Source organism: Rhea americana, unplaced genomic scaffold (assembly GCF_003343005.1).
Source record: "Rhea americana isolate MKP2758 unplaced genomic scaffold, rheAme1 scaffold_183, whole genome shotgun sequence".
Lineage (NCBI taxonomy): Eukaryota > Metazoa > Chordata > Aves > Rheiformes > Rheidae > Rhea > Rhea americana.
Genome location: NW_028185961.1, coordinates 1637499 through 1650625, shown reverse-complemented (window position 1 = coordinate 1650625; position 13127 = coordinate 1637499). Strand labels below are relative to the sequence as shown.

The following is a 13127-nucleotide window of genomic DNA, read 5'->3' as shown; positions in this document are numbered from 1 at the left end:
CAACCTCACTGTTAGCAGTTTGTGCTGCTGTGTTGATTATTTTTTTTCAATAATGACTTTGTGCACAAGTCAAATCAAACAGCCTGTAATCTTCATATGTAATCTGTGGCTATGTTATGATCTGAGAGATGATGATAACTGTGGTTGCTACAGGCTTAACACTCTTTCGTTGTCTAATAACGAGATATCACTGAATGCAGTAGGCAAGCTTGCTCTGAGTATTATAGTTACGACAGTAGGTACTCAAATACTTTTAAAAGTATCTGTAAGATTTCTGTTTGGCTCCACAGAGAAAAGATGAGTTATCCTTTCTGGTGCACTGTACTTCAGAAACTCTGAGGACCAGTGGGAGAGAGCAGAGATCTGAGAATGTCAGAGGCCGAGGAAGTGTAATTCTCCAAGGAGAAATTAGAGGAACAGGAACTCCTCAGACTGAAGAGAAAACTGAAAGGAAGTTGTTGCGAAGAAGAAGGGAATAGTCTGAGCAGTGCCGGATAGGACAGTAAGTAATGGCCTTGCACTGCAAAAAGAGGGCTTTGGTTAGGTGCTGGAAAACTTTTGCGAACACTTAAAGCACTGAAGCACTGAAATAGTTCCTGGAAAAGCCATTAAATTCACATTATTGGAGGTGGTTAGGACAGGTTAGACTAGCATCATCCGGGCATAGCCAGTGTACAGTTGATCCTGCTCTGTAGTAGGATTGAATCATATAAGGTTCCTGAGTCAGTGAGTTATATTAGAAAATAGGTAAGAAAAAGTTGTATAATATAATGTAATTAATATAGTGATTATTTTAGGTGTGTCTATGCAATTTTGATTTTAGTATAGTGAATCTACTCAATGACTTCTCAAGATGGCTGGTTTCTTGCTGGGGTAATATATGGGCTTTCTTGAAATAGGATGGAGATGTTAAATGGCCTTATGGGCGAGTTCTTTCACCAGGGATATGAAATATGCTGGAAGAGCTTGGACCAATTGACCTGGTTACTGAGAAAGGAAAATACTTTGAAGAAGGGGGGGGGGGGCGAGCAGGGGAAGATGCAGCACACATGAATGAGAAACTCATTTATTGGTCACAGGATAAGAGGAGGCAGACAGGAGGGAGTGTGTACTGATAGTTGCGATTTCTCCCTCTGAAGGTGATGAGAAGTGTCTAGAAGGGTGATCATTTGTGAAAAGTAAAGAGATAATCAGTTGGCAAAACTACTTGAAAGTTAGTGAGGCTGGGGAACTGATACTATTGAGGTGGTAGAGCTGAATAAATGGACTCAGAGCGGAAGTAGTTCAGGTTATATCTGTTTTTTTCACTCATTCAGTCTTGCTTAAATGTATGTGATAGTGGGAGAAACCTTATAAAGGGAAGATAATTAGCAGCTTGTATATGGTGGACAAACTGCAGAACTAGACGAGAGGGGGTTGTAATGTTACAGGAAATGTGGATGGCTACAGCTTTGGAGCGGAGTACAGGTGAATAGTTCGTTGAGTGAAACTTGGATAGTACTTGTGTTTGTTTTTAAATTGACTTTGAATATATGTCATCTTTGGGAGGGAGCGGCGGCGATTTGGTGCCTGGCTGGGATGTCAAATGTGAAGAGACAGTCAGTTTAGTCAGTCCAAGGTAACTTCTGTTGGGCTGAAGATGACAGACAGCAGAAATCAGAATCGGCAAGTGAGGCGAAGTGGAAGAAAGGTGTTTTGAATGGTTTCTTTTTCTATATAACAGATGCATGAAAGAAGTGAGAAAGGATCGACGCAGTGAGAGTGATGGGGAGAAGCTTGACTAGTGCTCGCTGGAGGAAGTTTGAACTGTTGCAAGGTGTGCCACAGGAGAACAAATGTACAATCCAGTGCACTGCCTTTTTTAAGCAATGGGAGTGGAATGTGGATGGAGCCAACTGCTCAGTGGATTAGGTGGAGTTTTTTAGTCTAGTGGTGTTGGATAGATGAGCAAATTGTGGGAATCAGAGCAGCTATAAATTGAGACGCTCCCTATTAATYAAAGTCTCCATCCTGCAATAGTTTCTGGTGCTTAAAACAAGGCTTGTTGCTACTTTTCTGTCAAACGTCTTGCCCTCAGAGAAGTGTGGAGAGAATTACTTAAGTTGATGCTCTGAAGAGGAAACTTCCTTATGAAGCAAGACAAGCCTATTCTTTGACTCCCTGCTTAATCTGAGTGGTGCGGGTGGTAAGGGTAAGCTCTCAGAGCTCTTATTCATTTAATAGGAGCAGTGTTGTGCACTGCTATAGAACAAGAAAAGATGCACCTCGTACTGCTTTAGAAGTAGAGATGGGGATGTGGCTTGAACTCAAATATAAATACCTCTTTGGCAGAACTTCTGTAAATGCAGAGAATATCCTAGCGTACATAAAGCTCTTGGAGCCAAATCCACTTATGCTGCAGTGAGATCTCATCTACGGGGTTATCTTTTGTCTGTGGTATGCTTGCCTAGCATGCATTCTTTTATATAAATTCTGACTGAAGGAGTTCAACACTTCCCTTGTTTTGTTACAGCTTTTGCTCGAATGTGTAGTTCAAATGTGCTCGGAATTCAAGAGGTGATTTAACCGTAAAAATGGGTCTCACCACCAACACTAAAGCTCCCTTTTCTCCTGCTTCTTTCCTCCCTTCTCTCTCCCCACCCCTTCCCACATATATACTTGCTGCCCTGCTGACTTCTTGTTCACCTCTTGGTTGAAATGTAAAAACTTCTTGTAGTTGCTATTGCCCCTTGCCCACTGAAAAGGTGTCTAAATTGTTTGAAGTGTAAGGCAAAAGGAGATCTGTAGCCTCATATCAGATTGACTGTCTCAACAAAGGCTACAGCTGAATACTACTTTAGAAAGCTTAGAATTAAAGAAAACTTTTCCAGTTCTTTTTTTACTTCAAATGAGAAGTAGGTATCTGATTTTAGTTAATTCTAGAGAATGAAATACTAGTACTAAGCTAAGTCAAAAGTTTTGTATCGTTCAGCTATTCTGTTAGATTGCTTTCGTGTTTTTTTTTTTTTTTTTTTTTTGTACAAAGAAAATCTTAGTGGTGAACAATCAGAAGGCTGTTTGTACAAAAGTCATAAGAACATTTTCTTAATCTTATTCTTACAGAGCAAAGCAGATTCTGAAGGGAGGTCAGCTTTAAAATACGAAAGCATTTCAGAGTTTTTCGTGTCCTGTAAGGTGCTGTTCTTAGTGAATATGAGCGAGTTACTTTGTAGCATCCAGGGAACCCTTTCTGGGCTTCTTATGTGAAAGATGTCGGCTATTCAGAAAGGAGAAAATACTGGGACTTTTAACTGTTGCTTGATTATGCTTTTTTTTTTTCAATAGCACAGTCTATGGGAAAAATCAAAAATTTTTATATATAGCCTATATAGGAAAGGAAGTTACAGTAAGGTTGATGTTACTACTGTAAAAATTCTAGGACAGCTCTCTTTCCATATGGGCATTTCTCAGCTATGCTCATTTACCATGGGTATGGCTCTCCTTACGGAAGTCAGACATCTGATTTTTTTTTTGTTTGCTAGAGCTGATTTTAGACTTGATTTGGAAGGTAAGACATTCCATAAGATGAAGACACACCCTGTCTTGAGGGCGAAACCTAACCTTTGTGACTTCAGTTCAGATTTGTGCTACAAGTAATTTGTTTGCTGTTCTATAAAATAGCCTTCCCATGACAACAATGTGTAATTTAAGTTATTTTCCTGTTTGTAGGTGCTTATTGTTCTTAGAGTTGAAGAAATTCTCACTGGGAAGAGGACTTGTAGTTTTTCTAAAACAAATGCTTTGCCTCTGAAGATCGTCAGTAGGCRGGTTCAGTGTTAGTTTGCTGCTAGTTGTGATTGATGAAAATGAGGCCTTTATTAGTGTTCTCAGTTGCAGTCTATTGCACTGTACCTTTGGGTGGTGGGGGTTTGGTTTTTTGGAGGTTTTCTGTTTGTTTTGAGCAAGTATTGCTAGTGTCAGCTAGTGGTTAGATTTCCTGAGATCCCAAATGCCGCTTTCTGTGTTTTCATTTTCTTTGGCAGTCCTGTGTGGGTGAGAAACTGCCCTTGACAGATACTTGCAAGCTACTATTGTACTCTGTTTGTCACGGAGGAATAGTTCTAATCTATGAAGTGCTGTCTGGGTGAGAGACCACCTTTGATATTGCTGATATGTTGGTTATATTTTGGTACTTGCTTTCTGAGGGCAAACTACAGTGATCTAGCTTTAAGAACTGATTTGTCCTTGAGTATTTAATGTGGAGAGGAAAATGACTTGTCCTTTCTTTTCCTATTAAAGCTTTGGCAAAGGGTTTTCTTCCCCTTATTAATGTCCCGTTTGGTCATCCAAATGGCATGCCATTTTAATGAAGAAGAAAACATGCAGTACTTGAAAGTGACAGRGAATTATTTTCCAGTATGGCCAGCCTGTGGGATATCAGTTCTGTCTCATGTAAAATATGAAGCACATCCACTCTTTTTCTGCATTTTTGGCAGCTTTTAGGGAATTAAGAGATATAGAACAACTTGGATAAGTAGGAGAGGAAAACTGGAGAGCAAGCTTATTTCAGTGAATCACTTATGTTGGCYCTGCAGGAGAAAGGGACTGTCGTGCAATGAGGTAACTGTCAAATCTCTAAAACTGCTTAGTGGAATAATTGAAACGTGGATTTCATTTGGGTAGGTAACTCATAAAGGATCTACCTGAGAATGGCCTTTGTTCTCAAAGAAGCAATCYATTGATTTGTAACAGATGCTGCAGGGTAGTCTAAGTTCCGTATGTCTCCAGGGCTACTTTTATAGCATTTGGTAAGAGATTTTAATTGGGCTGGGCAAGAGTGAGGAAGGTATCACAGTCCACAAATAGACCTCCTCTCTGAAAAGCGCTTAAAGGGTGTCTGGTCCTTAATGCTTTTGGAATCATCAGTTTCCAGTGGGGACAGTGGCGTACCTGCCAATTCATAGAGAACRTGGTCAGCAGTGACTTGGCAGGCTGACTTGCATGCTGGGCTTTCTTTGGGCCGGTACCAGACTGTGACAATCTATCTCAAACTTTGCCCCTGCTGGGCTGGAAGAGCATGTTGCCGTGCATCCACAATAGTAATAAAAACTAGTAACTCATAAAAATGAGTGGCTCGGTCTTGCATTCTGCCTGGTGCCTTCTGGGAATAAAAGAATTTACTCTGAGGTCATAGTCTAAGGAGCTCCGTAGAGCTGAAGGAAATGCTTTGTGGAATGTATTGYTGTTTTAAGAGGACTTTTGTTTGGAATAATGCTATGGTAACAGCTTCAGTTGCTTTTTAAGTTCCTGAGATGTGTGCCTACCTAGCCTCTCCATTTCTCAAAAGTGGTTGGATTGTAGATTATAGAAATGGGGCAAGAGAGAATGGGTTCCAGGTAAAAGCACAAGGCCAATTGTTACAAATATATCCAAAGCAGTATATATTGCTCTGTATGTGTGCAGGAGCTGTGGACAGCGAAGCACTCTATCAGACTGGTACTGCATGGAGCTTCTTACTGTACGGTACGTGAATATGACGTGATCTGAGAACGCCTTTGCAACTGAATTTCACTGCAGTTAGTTTACATGCGTCGTCTGGAAAGAGGAATCAAAACTAACTGAATTTCTTGGATAAACCTACAGTTTCACTGYAGGTTTCACTGGGGAAACTGTCTCCGATCAGACCTTGAGTGAAAGGATCATAGGGTCAGCGGCTGGCAGACAGCATCCTTTTCTTCCATATTCTGAACGGGGTTTCCAACCCATCTTCCTATTTCCTAGGTCAATTGCTGGAGGAAAGTCTTAAGTTACTCCGTGTTCCTTCTGCATCACCACATTACCTTGAAAGAGCAGCGGAACAGACAAAACTTCCATTGTTTTACTTCATTATGAAAAATGTGATGTTCCCGTAAGATGTGCAGTGAGTGTATCTGGATGATCTCATGTCAATTATTATTGTGCCTTACTAAAAGAGGAGTCTGTAACTTGCAGTTTTGTGGAGTTGCTAAGGAAAAATGTGTTTCCTAAATATAGTAATGTAAATGTTTTGCTTCTCCATTTGAGATTTGTATGTTTTAGAGGAAGCTAAAACAGCAATTTTAAGAACCATTCAGTTAAAATCTGACACATTCCTTGTAAATTCATCAGTTCTGTCAATGATTCATAAAAAATAAGCTTCCAATTAGTAGGAGGTACTCCCTTGACATACGAGTTCGTTCATTGTCAGCTAGAACTTGGCATTGGTGGTATCTACTGAGCCATTATTGTTTATTCTGTGTCCGCTTCTGTTCTTTCCATGGATTCCTTCATCCTTACATCTACCTGTCAGTTGGTTTATGTACTGTAGGGTCTAAGTTAAGGGACTGTGTTAATTTAGAGTACTCCCTTACAGAGCAAGGTGTAGGAAGTACTTCATAATGGAAACAATACACTAGTTCTAACTTGAAGTAAAATTGAGTTTTCAATAGGAGCTTCCCTGGGTTCTTGAAACCTGAATATTTAAAACGGGAGTTTGCATGGAACACATGACGTGCTCRGACTGGCTTATCTCATGATCTTAGCCTGTATCTTTATAGTCAGTTAAGTCCTGTATTCTGGTGAAAGTCTGTGTTTATGATTGATTAAGACTTGTGTTCTGGTAAAACGCTGACAGCAACTGATTAACATATGGAATAACTGTGTACGTAGTTGTCCTACGAAGGTTTGCTTTCCTGGGATCATTTCTCTAACCTACTTCCTCACATCTTGGCACTGCAAATGTTTGAAATCAGAAAATTACTACAGAGAATTGTGCTTAAACTCTAATTTTCTTTTTGCTACAAAGCTGTTTCTTGTGCTGCTGCTTACTTTTGAAATTGCAAATGGAATCTATAGAGTGAACAGCAAACGGGGATTTATCAGTCAATACTGATTATGAAATTTAATCAGAATAGTGAACTCTAAGGTAACATCTCGAAATCAAAGAGATTGGTTGTGACAGTTTATTGTAAAAGGAAATAGATTTAATCTCATTGTTTAACAAAACTGGATTTTTTTCTTAATACAAATTTTTCATCATTTATCCATGTTGTTTCCCTTAGTCATTTGGACTTAGAGTGACAGTGAGTCTTCTCTCTGGTTAAGTGCCACCAAAAGTAAGAGTTTTGCATGCTACTCTGGCACATTAAGCTTTTAAGGGGAAAAAGGAGGGAAAGTGGAAGACTAGGGAGATATCCATAGCTATCAAGAAAGCACGATGCTGAAATCTCTCAGGCTGCATATACTTCAAGTCTGGATGATGATTTTTGTTCTCAGTGGGAAGCCTTACATATGTAAAGACAACGTAATCCTTGAACAGGAAAATTTCTCTGCAATGTGATATGCTGTGTCCCATTTCTGTTTTCTGATTCCAGACAAAAATGGACACAGTTAATGTGCAATGCAGCAGCCTTTCTTAAGCCATTTTTATTCTTTGAGAACCTGTCTGAAACATTGTAAAGGTTCTTTTGTGAGGGAGGTGGCTCTGTGGGAGAGAGGTGGGAGGGGGGGCGGCCAGGAAAAAATAATTTTTGCCTCAAATAACAGTGAACTGAAAAGTGCAGAGATTTCCTGGGGGGAAAAAATGTGCTTTCTTTTTTGGAATGAGAATGCTTTAATTTATCATGTTTCCTGGGAAATCCTCTTGGCTTTGTGCAGAGGGGAGAGGGGGAGTTGAAGAATGTTTCATCGCATGATAGAACATGGCATATTTATGATGCATAACGGCATCTGCTGCATTAAAAGCCCATAAGGCAGGCAGCTGCTTGCTGCAAGGCTGTTCCTATTATCAACAAACTTGTTTCAAAGGTAGRAATTGTGGTAACGGGAATTTCACTGGCTAAATGTTGAGTAGATTTGATAATTACATTRATACAGTGCTTGGAGTTGTGTGCAACGGGTTCCAGAAAACCAAACTCTAATCTCCTTTTTGGAAGGAAGAGTTATATTACAAGCAATATATGTTGCTAGTAACAAAACAAGCTCAAAATAGTCTTTCCTGAATTAAAGGAGTATATTGAGGCATGCTCCTTTCCTGTTGCAAGTTCCTGATAAGCTGTTCTTGTGCTTGTTGAACTGCTTGGAAAAAATGGTGCAGCACTATTTGGCTGTCACTCGAACTACAGTGTCATGCATTGAATAGGAGAACTGAGGCAGCAGAGGTCATGTCATTTGGGACTACTTCCAGGCAAGCAAAGGCGAGGCTGCAGTAGGAGCAAGTGTTATATGAATATGTACTTTCCATTTTGGCTGCAGTATTGCTTTAGGTTGAATATTCCGGCTTACTTGCAAACTGCCCTCCGTGAAATATCAGGTTGGTTGTTTAGTGGTGACTTTGCTGTTTCAAGGCAGTGGTTTTTTTGGGTTTTTTTGTTTTTTTGTTTTTTTTCTGAAAAGTTTTTGCTTTAGTAGAACTTCTTTGAGTCTTTAGAAGAGTTGCTACTAGAAATTTTTGCTCTTAAAAATCCTAGTACAGTGTCATGTAATCCACAGAACTTACTGGCTGGGTAGGTCTCTGAAGGCACATAGCTTTTAAAATGTTTACAATCAAAGTCTCACTGTAGACCTGTTCTTCTCACACCTGAAAAAGTGGGATTGGATGGAGAAATTGTGGCACRTGTTGAAACGTCCATTTGTAGTTGCTTGTTGGGGTGATTGAGACTTACTTATTGCCAGATAACAAGAAGCTGACGGTGCAAAACAGAGCTTGAGTTTGAAGCCAAAAAGCCGTGGATTTCTGTGACCAGAGTTGAATAGAGTTATGGGAGTCCAAGAATAATTTTATCTTCACGTAAGAATAACTTCATTTTAAGATAAAGATCATGACTCATATTTGCACATGTACTGATTAAAAATACATCACAATTTTGAATCAGCTACTCACTGTTGTGTGTAGGAGTGACCATTTCCATGTTTCCTCTTGGCATTTAATACTCGAGTAATCTTAAACAAACAGTTCCACAGAGTACTCCTCTTCGTTATGTAGCTAGATTGAGTAAGGCAGGATATGAAAATGTGCAGGGATGCTCTAAGGAGGTAGTACAAGAAAAGCATTAATACCATGGGTGTTTGTGAAGTGCATTTTTTTGTAAATTGTATTTTCATCAGTTCTGTTGTGTCTTGCTCCAAGGGTTGTCTTTCCTGTTAAGTGCTCTTGTAAGCCATTCAATCTTTCTTTGATTTAGCAGCTCCTTTTCTTGTGCTGAATGTTTGCTTATAATTATAGCATTGTACTTTTTTTTTTTTTTTCATTTGTGGTCAATAACATATGCAACATAATCATATCGTTGCAGGACATCCTTCCCTTTCTGTCCCGAGTAAACGGGTAACAAACTGCTGTGGTTTGAGTAGAGTACTGGAGGCTTTGGTCTCTGGCAGCGAGATTAGCAGAGCTGATGTTCTGACCCGCCAGTTGGGCAAACGTGGAAGCAAATCTACTGTTGATGGCACTAGTCAACTTTCCACTCTGACATAAAGTTCTGCCTAGTGTTTTGTCTGGGGTTGAAAAGTAATCAGACTCCAGTTTGAGACAATTTTATTTCTCAAGGTTAGGAACTCAGTGTCACCTAGATTATTCAAGTTGCATTGAAGAAGAGGAATGGACTAGAACACCTGAGCGTGGATCAGTTATGGTTTCAGAATTTAGAACAAGCACTCTGCTGTCTTAGAGGTTTTTGTCCTTGTGGTCAGTCACAGTATGATTTCTTAATTTGTCCTTCAAGGGAGGTGGGTAATTGACTCGTCCTAAACACTTATCCACACTTGTGCTTTCATTTATGAGATTTGGCAACATTTGTACATGGAATTACTGTGATTAGACTGACATTTTATATAATAGAGTACACTGGAGGGCTGCTCATTCTTGGAGTAACAATGTTGAAGCACCACTGTACTTTTCAAGGCAGTATTTACACAATTTGTGTGGATTTCTACACTAGATAGAATCTTCATTGCTGTTTGACAAGCCAATGATAGGCGTATATTCATGTTTGCTGTGCATCTGAACTAGTTAGTGAGTGTATGAGTTTGATGACAGAAGAGCTCTACTTGGCTCCTTCMGGATGTGATTTTCCTAGCCAGTTTAGAGCTGACAATGCTTCAGTTGGGAATTCTCTCTTGCCACTTGTGAGTATTTACAAGCTTCCTTATAATCTTGGGAATATAGAAGTACATGGCTTGCAGACACAGGAGAGAAGTTAACTGATGTCATTGCTCTCTGAGATAGCGTAAAGGACATGGAGACCATACTGCTTCTTACTTTTAGCAGCTGTAATTACTGTCGATTTGTTTAATTGTGATAGTTTTGTGATGTTTTTGCAGATAATTTGATAGGAAAGATCATCTGCCTCTGACTGTATGGTTACTTTTCTTTCCACCTGCAGTTCTGATCAAACATTAATTAGCTTTGTATGCAGTAATTAGGGTGGAACTATGAAGTTCAAAGGCTCTGCGTAGTGTGTTAACTATTGTGTCCTGCAGAGAGGAGACAAAGGTATATTTAACTTGATTAAGGGATGAAGTGTAGAAAAGACTGACAGTCCTGCTGTGTTTAGGATGCAGAAATAACGTCTTCATGATGATACCTAACTGCATATTTGGAGTTTTAACTTCTGAGTGATAAGAGCCATGGCAGAAGTTTGACATCAAGTGTTTTCCAGCTGACACCTTGCGTGTCATACTTGTTACTGCGCTCGAGGTGCAGGTTTGGGGCAAACAACAGTCAAATGGATCTGCTAATCCTGCTGTTTGTTACAGCTATCGGAGAGCGATAAAGAGGGGGAAGCCTCTTAATTTCCCTTTCTTGGCCTTTAAGGAAGGAAGTACTTAGTGTCTGGAGACACGGACCTCTTCCGCCATGGAAAATGACCAGCTGGCTGCCTTCCTGAAGAAACATGGGATATACTTACTTATGTTTCCAGACTGGTGGTGGGAGCGGTGCTCTCTCTCCCCCCACCCCCCAAGTTGTAAGCATATATACTGCAGTCTGCGGTTTCATGGTGTCTTSTCGTGATGAGGGCGACAGTGTGATCAGTCTGCTTTTTTCTTAGCTTTAGTTGGTGCAAATGTTCTTGCATCAGTAATAGCTTCTGGGCAGCTACTTGAATGAAAACTGCCTTTAGACTTCTGAAACAGGCCCCTGAATGCTCCCTAGTGTGTTACCTACTTACTCTATTAAGCGCCATTTATTTAGACCACTAAGGGCTCCTTCCAGCCCCTGTGATGCTGGAGGTACCCTGGCTGCTACAGTTGCTGGTGTGGCTGCCTGTGATATCTTCAACTAGCGTGCGTCTAAGGAGGTAAAGTCTCACCTTGTGCATCAGTCTGTCTCTCTCTAGCGCTTGTTCTGGTGTTTCTGAGGTGCTATGACTGTAGAGCTACTGACTGTGACTAATATCTTACTTGCTGAAAAAGCTAAGTGCTAATATCTGGCAAGATTAATTTTATATAACATGCTGACTTGAAACTCCAGAGCCTCCAGTGATAAATGTCTGTCTTGCTCCTTTCCTTGTCCTCTCCTTTTTCTCTTCTACCAAGTATAGATTCTGAAACGGACAAACCCAAACGGAGCGTATACTGGCGTGAAATGTCTACTCGCTACAGCACAAGTTTTTGCATGCTGATCGCTGTTAACCTTGTGTTTCTGCAAATTAATTTATGATTAATAATTGGAAAAAAGCTCTACAAAGTGCATGTGGATTAGCAAAAGAAGCAGACTATGTTTGAAAGCATTACTGGTTGTCTCACTTTTGTGTAGACCTTTCACTGAAAATAATCTTAGGAAGAGATTTCTGGGGGCAGTTTTCACTTAGAATCTGCTTGTTGAAACTAATTTTGCGACACATAGCTGAATATATGTACTTCCAAACATCTTCCCTTACAACGTGTATGTTAAAATTATCCTAGTTTAGAAAAATAACATGAAATTGCTGTCAGTAAAGCAATAATCTGACAGACTACTGTAATATTGGCTTAAATGGGTATACCAGCAGTATCTCTAATGAGTTGCTGCCAGTAAACTGAACAGAGATTCAGCATGAAATATTTCTACCTTCCTAGTTGCTTTAGATAGTCAGATGAGACCAAATCTCCATTTTTAGAAGCTGTAAAGTGAGAAGTTTAGATGCAAATCTCTTTACATTTTGCTGATTCTGCATCCAAGCAAGTGGAAAATGACGTGCATTTTGTAAGTTTTAGGGCCATTGTGATTTTTTTTTTTTTTTTGGGTGATTTCCTGAAGAAACCTAGGTTTATAGGAGAGCATTCTTTTGGCAAAGAGCTGTTTCAGGTTTTAATCGACTAGTGTGATGCCAATCTTGCCTGTACAGGTTAGAATACCACTGGTGAGTTGTCTACGGGTACAGTTTCATAATCATTATATGCGAAATCAAGGTTTTAATTTATTAAAATGCAAAGAAAATRAATGGAATGCTTTTGCTTGATGTATTTCTTTTTTTCAGGAAGCAGGATATAGGCCTTTGCATAGGAGCTCATCCACAGGAGGTAGAACAGTGATATTTTTCACTTGGTATCTCTGTAAATGTAGAACTTCGTATATTGAAAACTTTTAGTAGAAGTACTGACAGTTTATTTGTTTCTTCTTGTATCCATGTGGGAGTTCAGAGCTTTGACCAGAGAAGTCAAAGGAGTCTGTCTTTTTAAAGCACTTCTGACAACTGAGGGTCAGCAGAATGAAGCCCTTGTGCACTCTTGCCCTTGAGTTTTCAGAATGCAAAGATACCGCAGATTTTTGTCTAATATGTTCACAAGGTGTCTGGCAAGGAAGCGGATATATTGGACTATACACAACCTCAGCAATGTTCTGGCTACGGTTATAGTAGACTCTTGATTTGTATTTGCTTATTTTTTTTTTTTTTTGTGGAAAAGTTAATGTTTGAGCTGGAGTACTGCTCTAATTGCCCTTTTGCGTTAGAAATATCATTTATATCTTCAAGCTATATAAAAGGGAAGCCATGGGGTTCCTCCTCTATTTAAAACTTGTTGATTTGCCTACATATCTTAACAACTTTGTTGAAAAATTGTATGTGAAGAGAAAGCAGTACATAGGTTTTCATTAGGAAAAGCTGGTGTTTATATTCATATGTTAGTAAAAGTGTTGTAGAGTAACAAGATGG

General features: G+C 39.6%; 1 protein-coding gene across 1 annotated transcript in view; it reads left to right on the top strand.

The window, feature by feature from the left end:
- Positions 1 to 484: 484 nt before the first annotated feature.
- Positions 485 to 13127, top strand: part of MCU (mitochondrial calcium uniporter) — a gene marked incomplete at its 5' end in the record, with an annotated part of 85488 nt that continues 72845 nt past the window's right edge. The window contains one exon of the mRNA XM_085302045.1: positions 485 to 502. Within this exon, the coding sequence (XP_085158171.1) occupies positions 485 to 502 (18 nt within the window). The remainder of the gene's footprint in view (positions 503 to 13127) is intronic.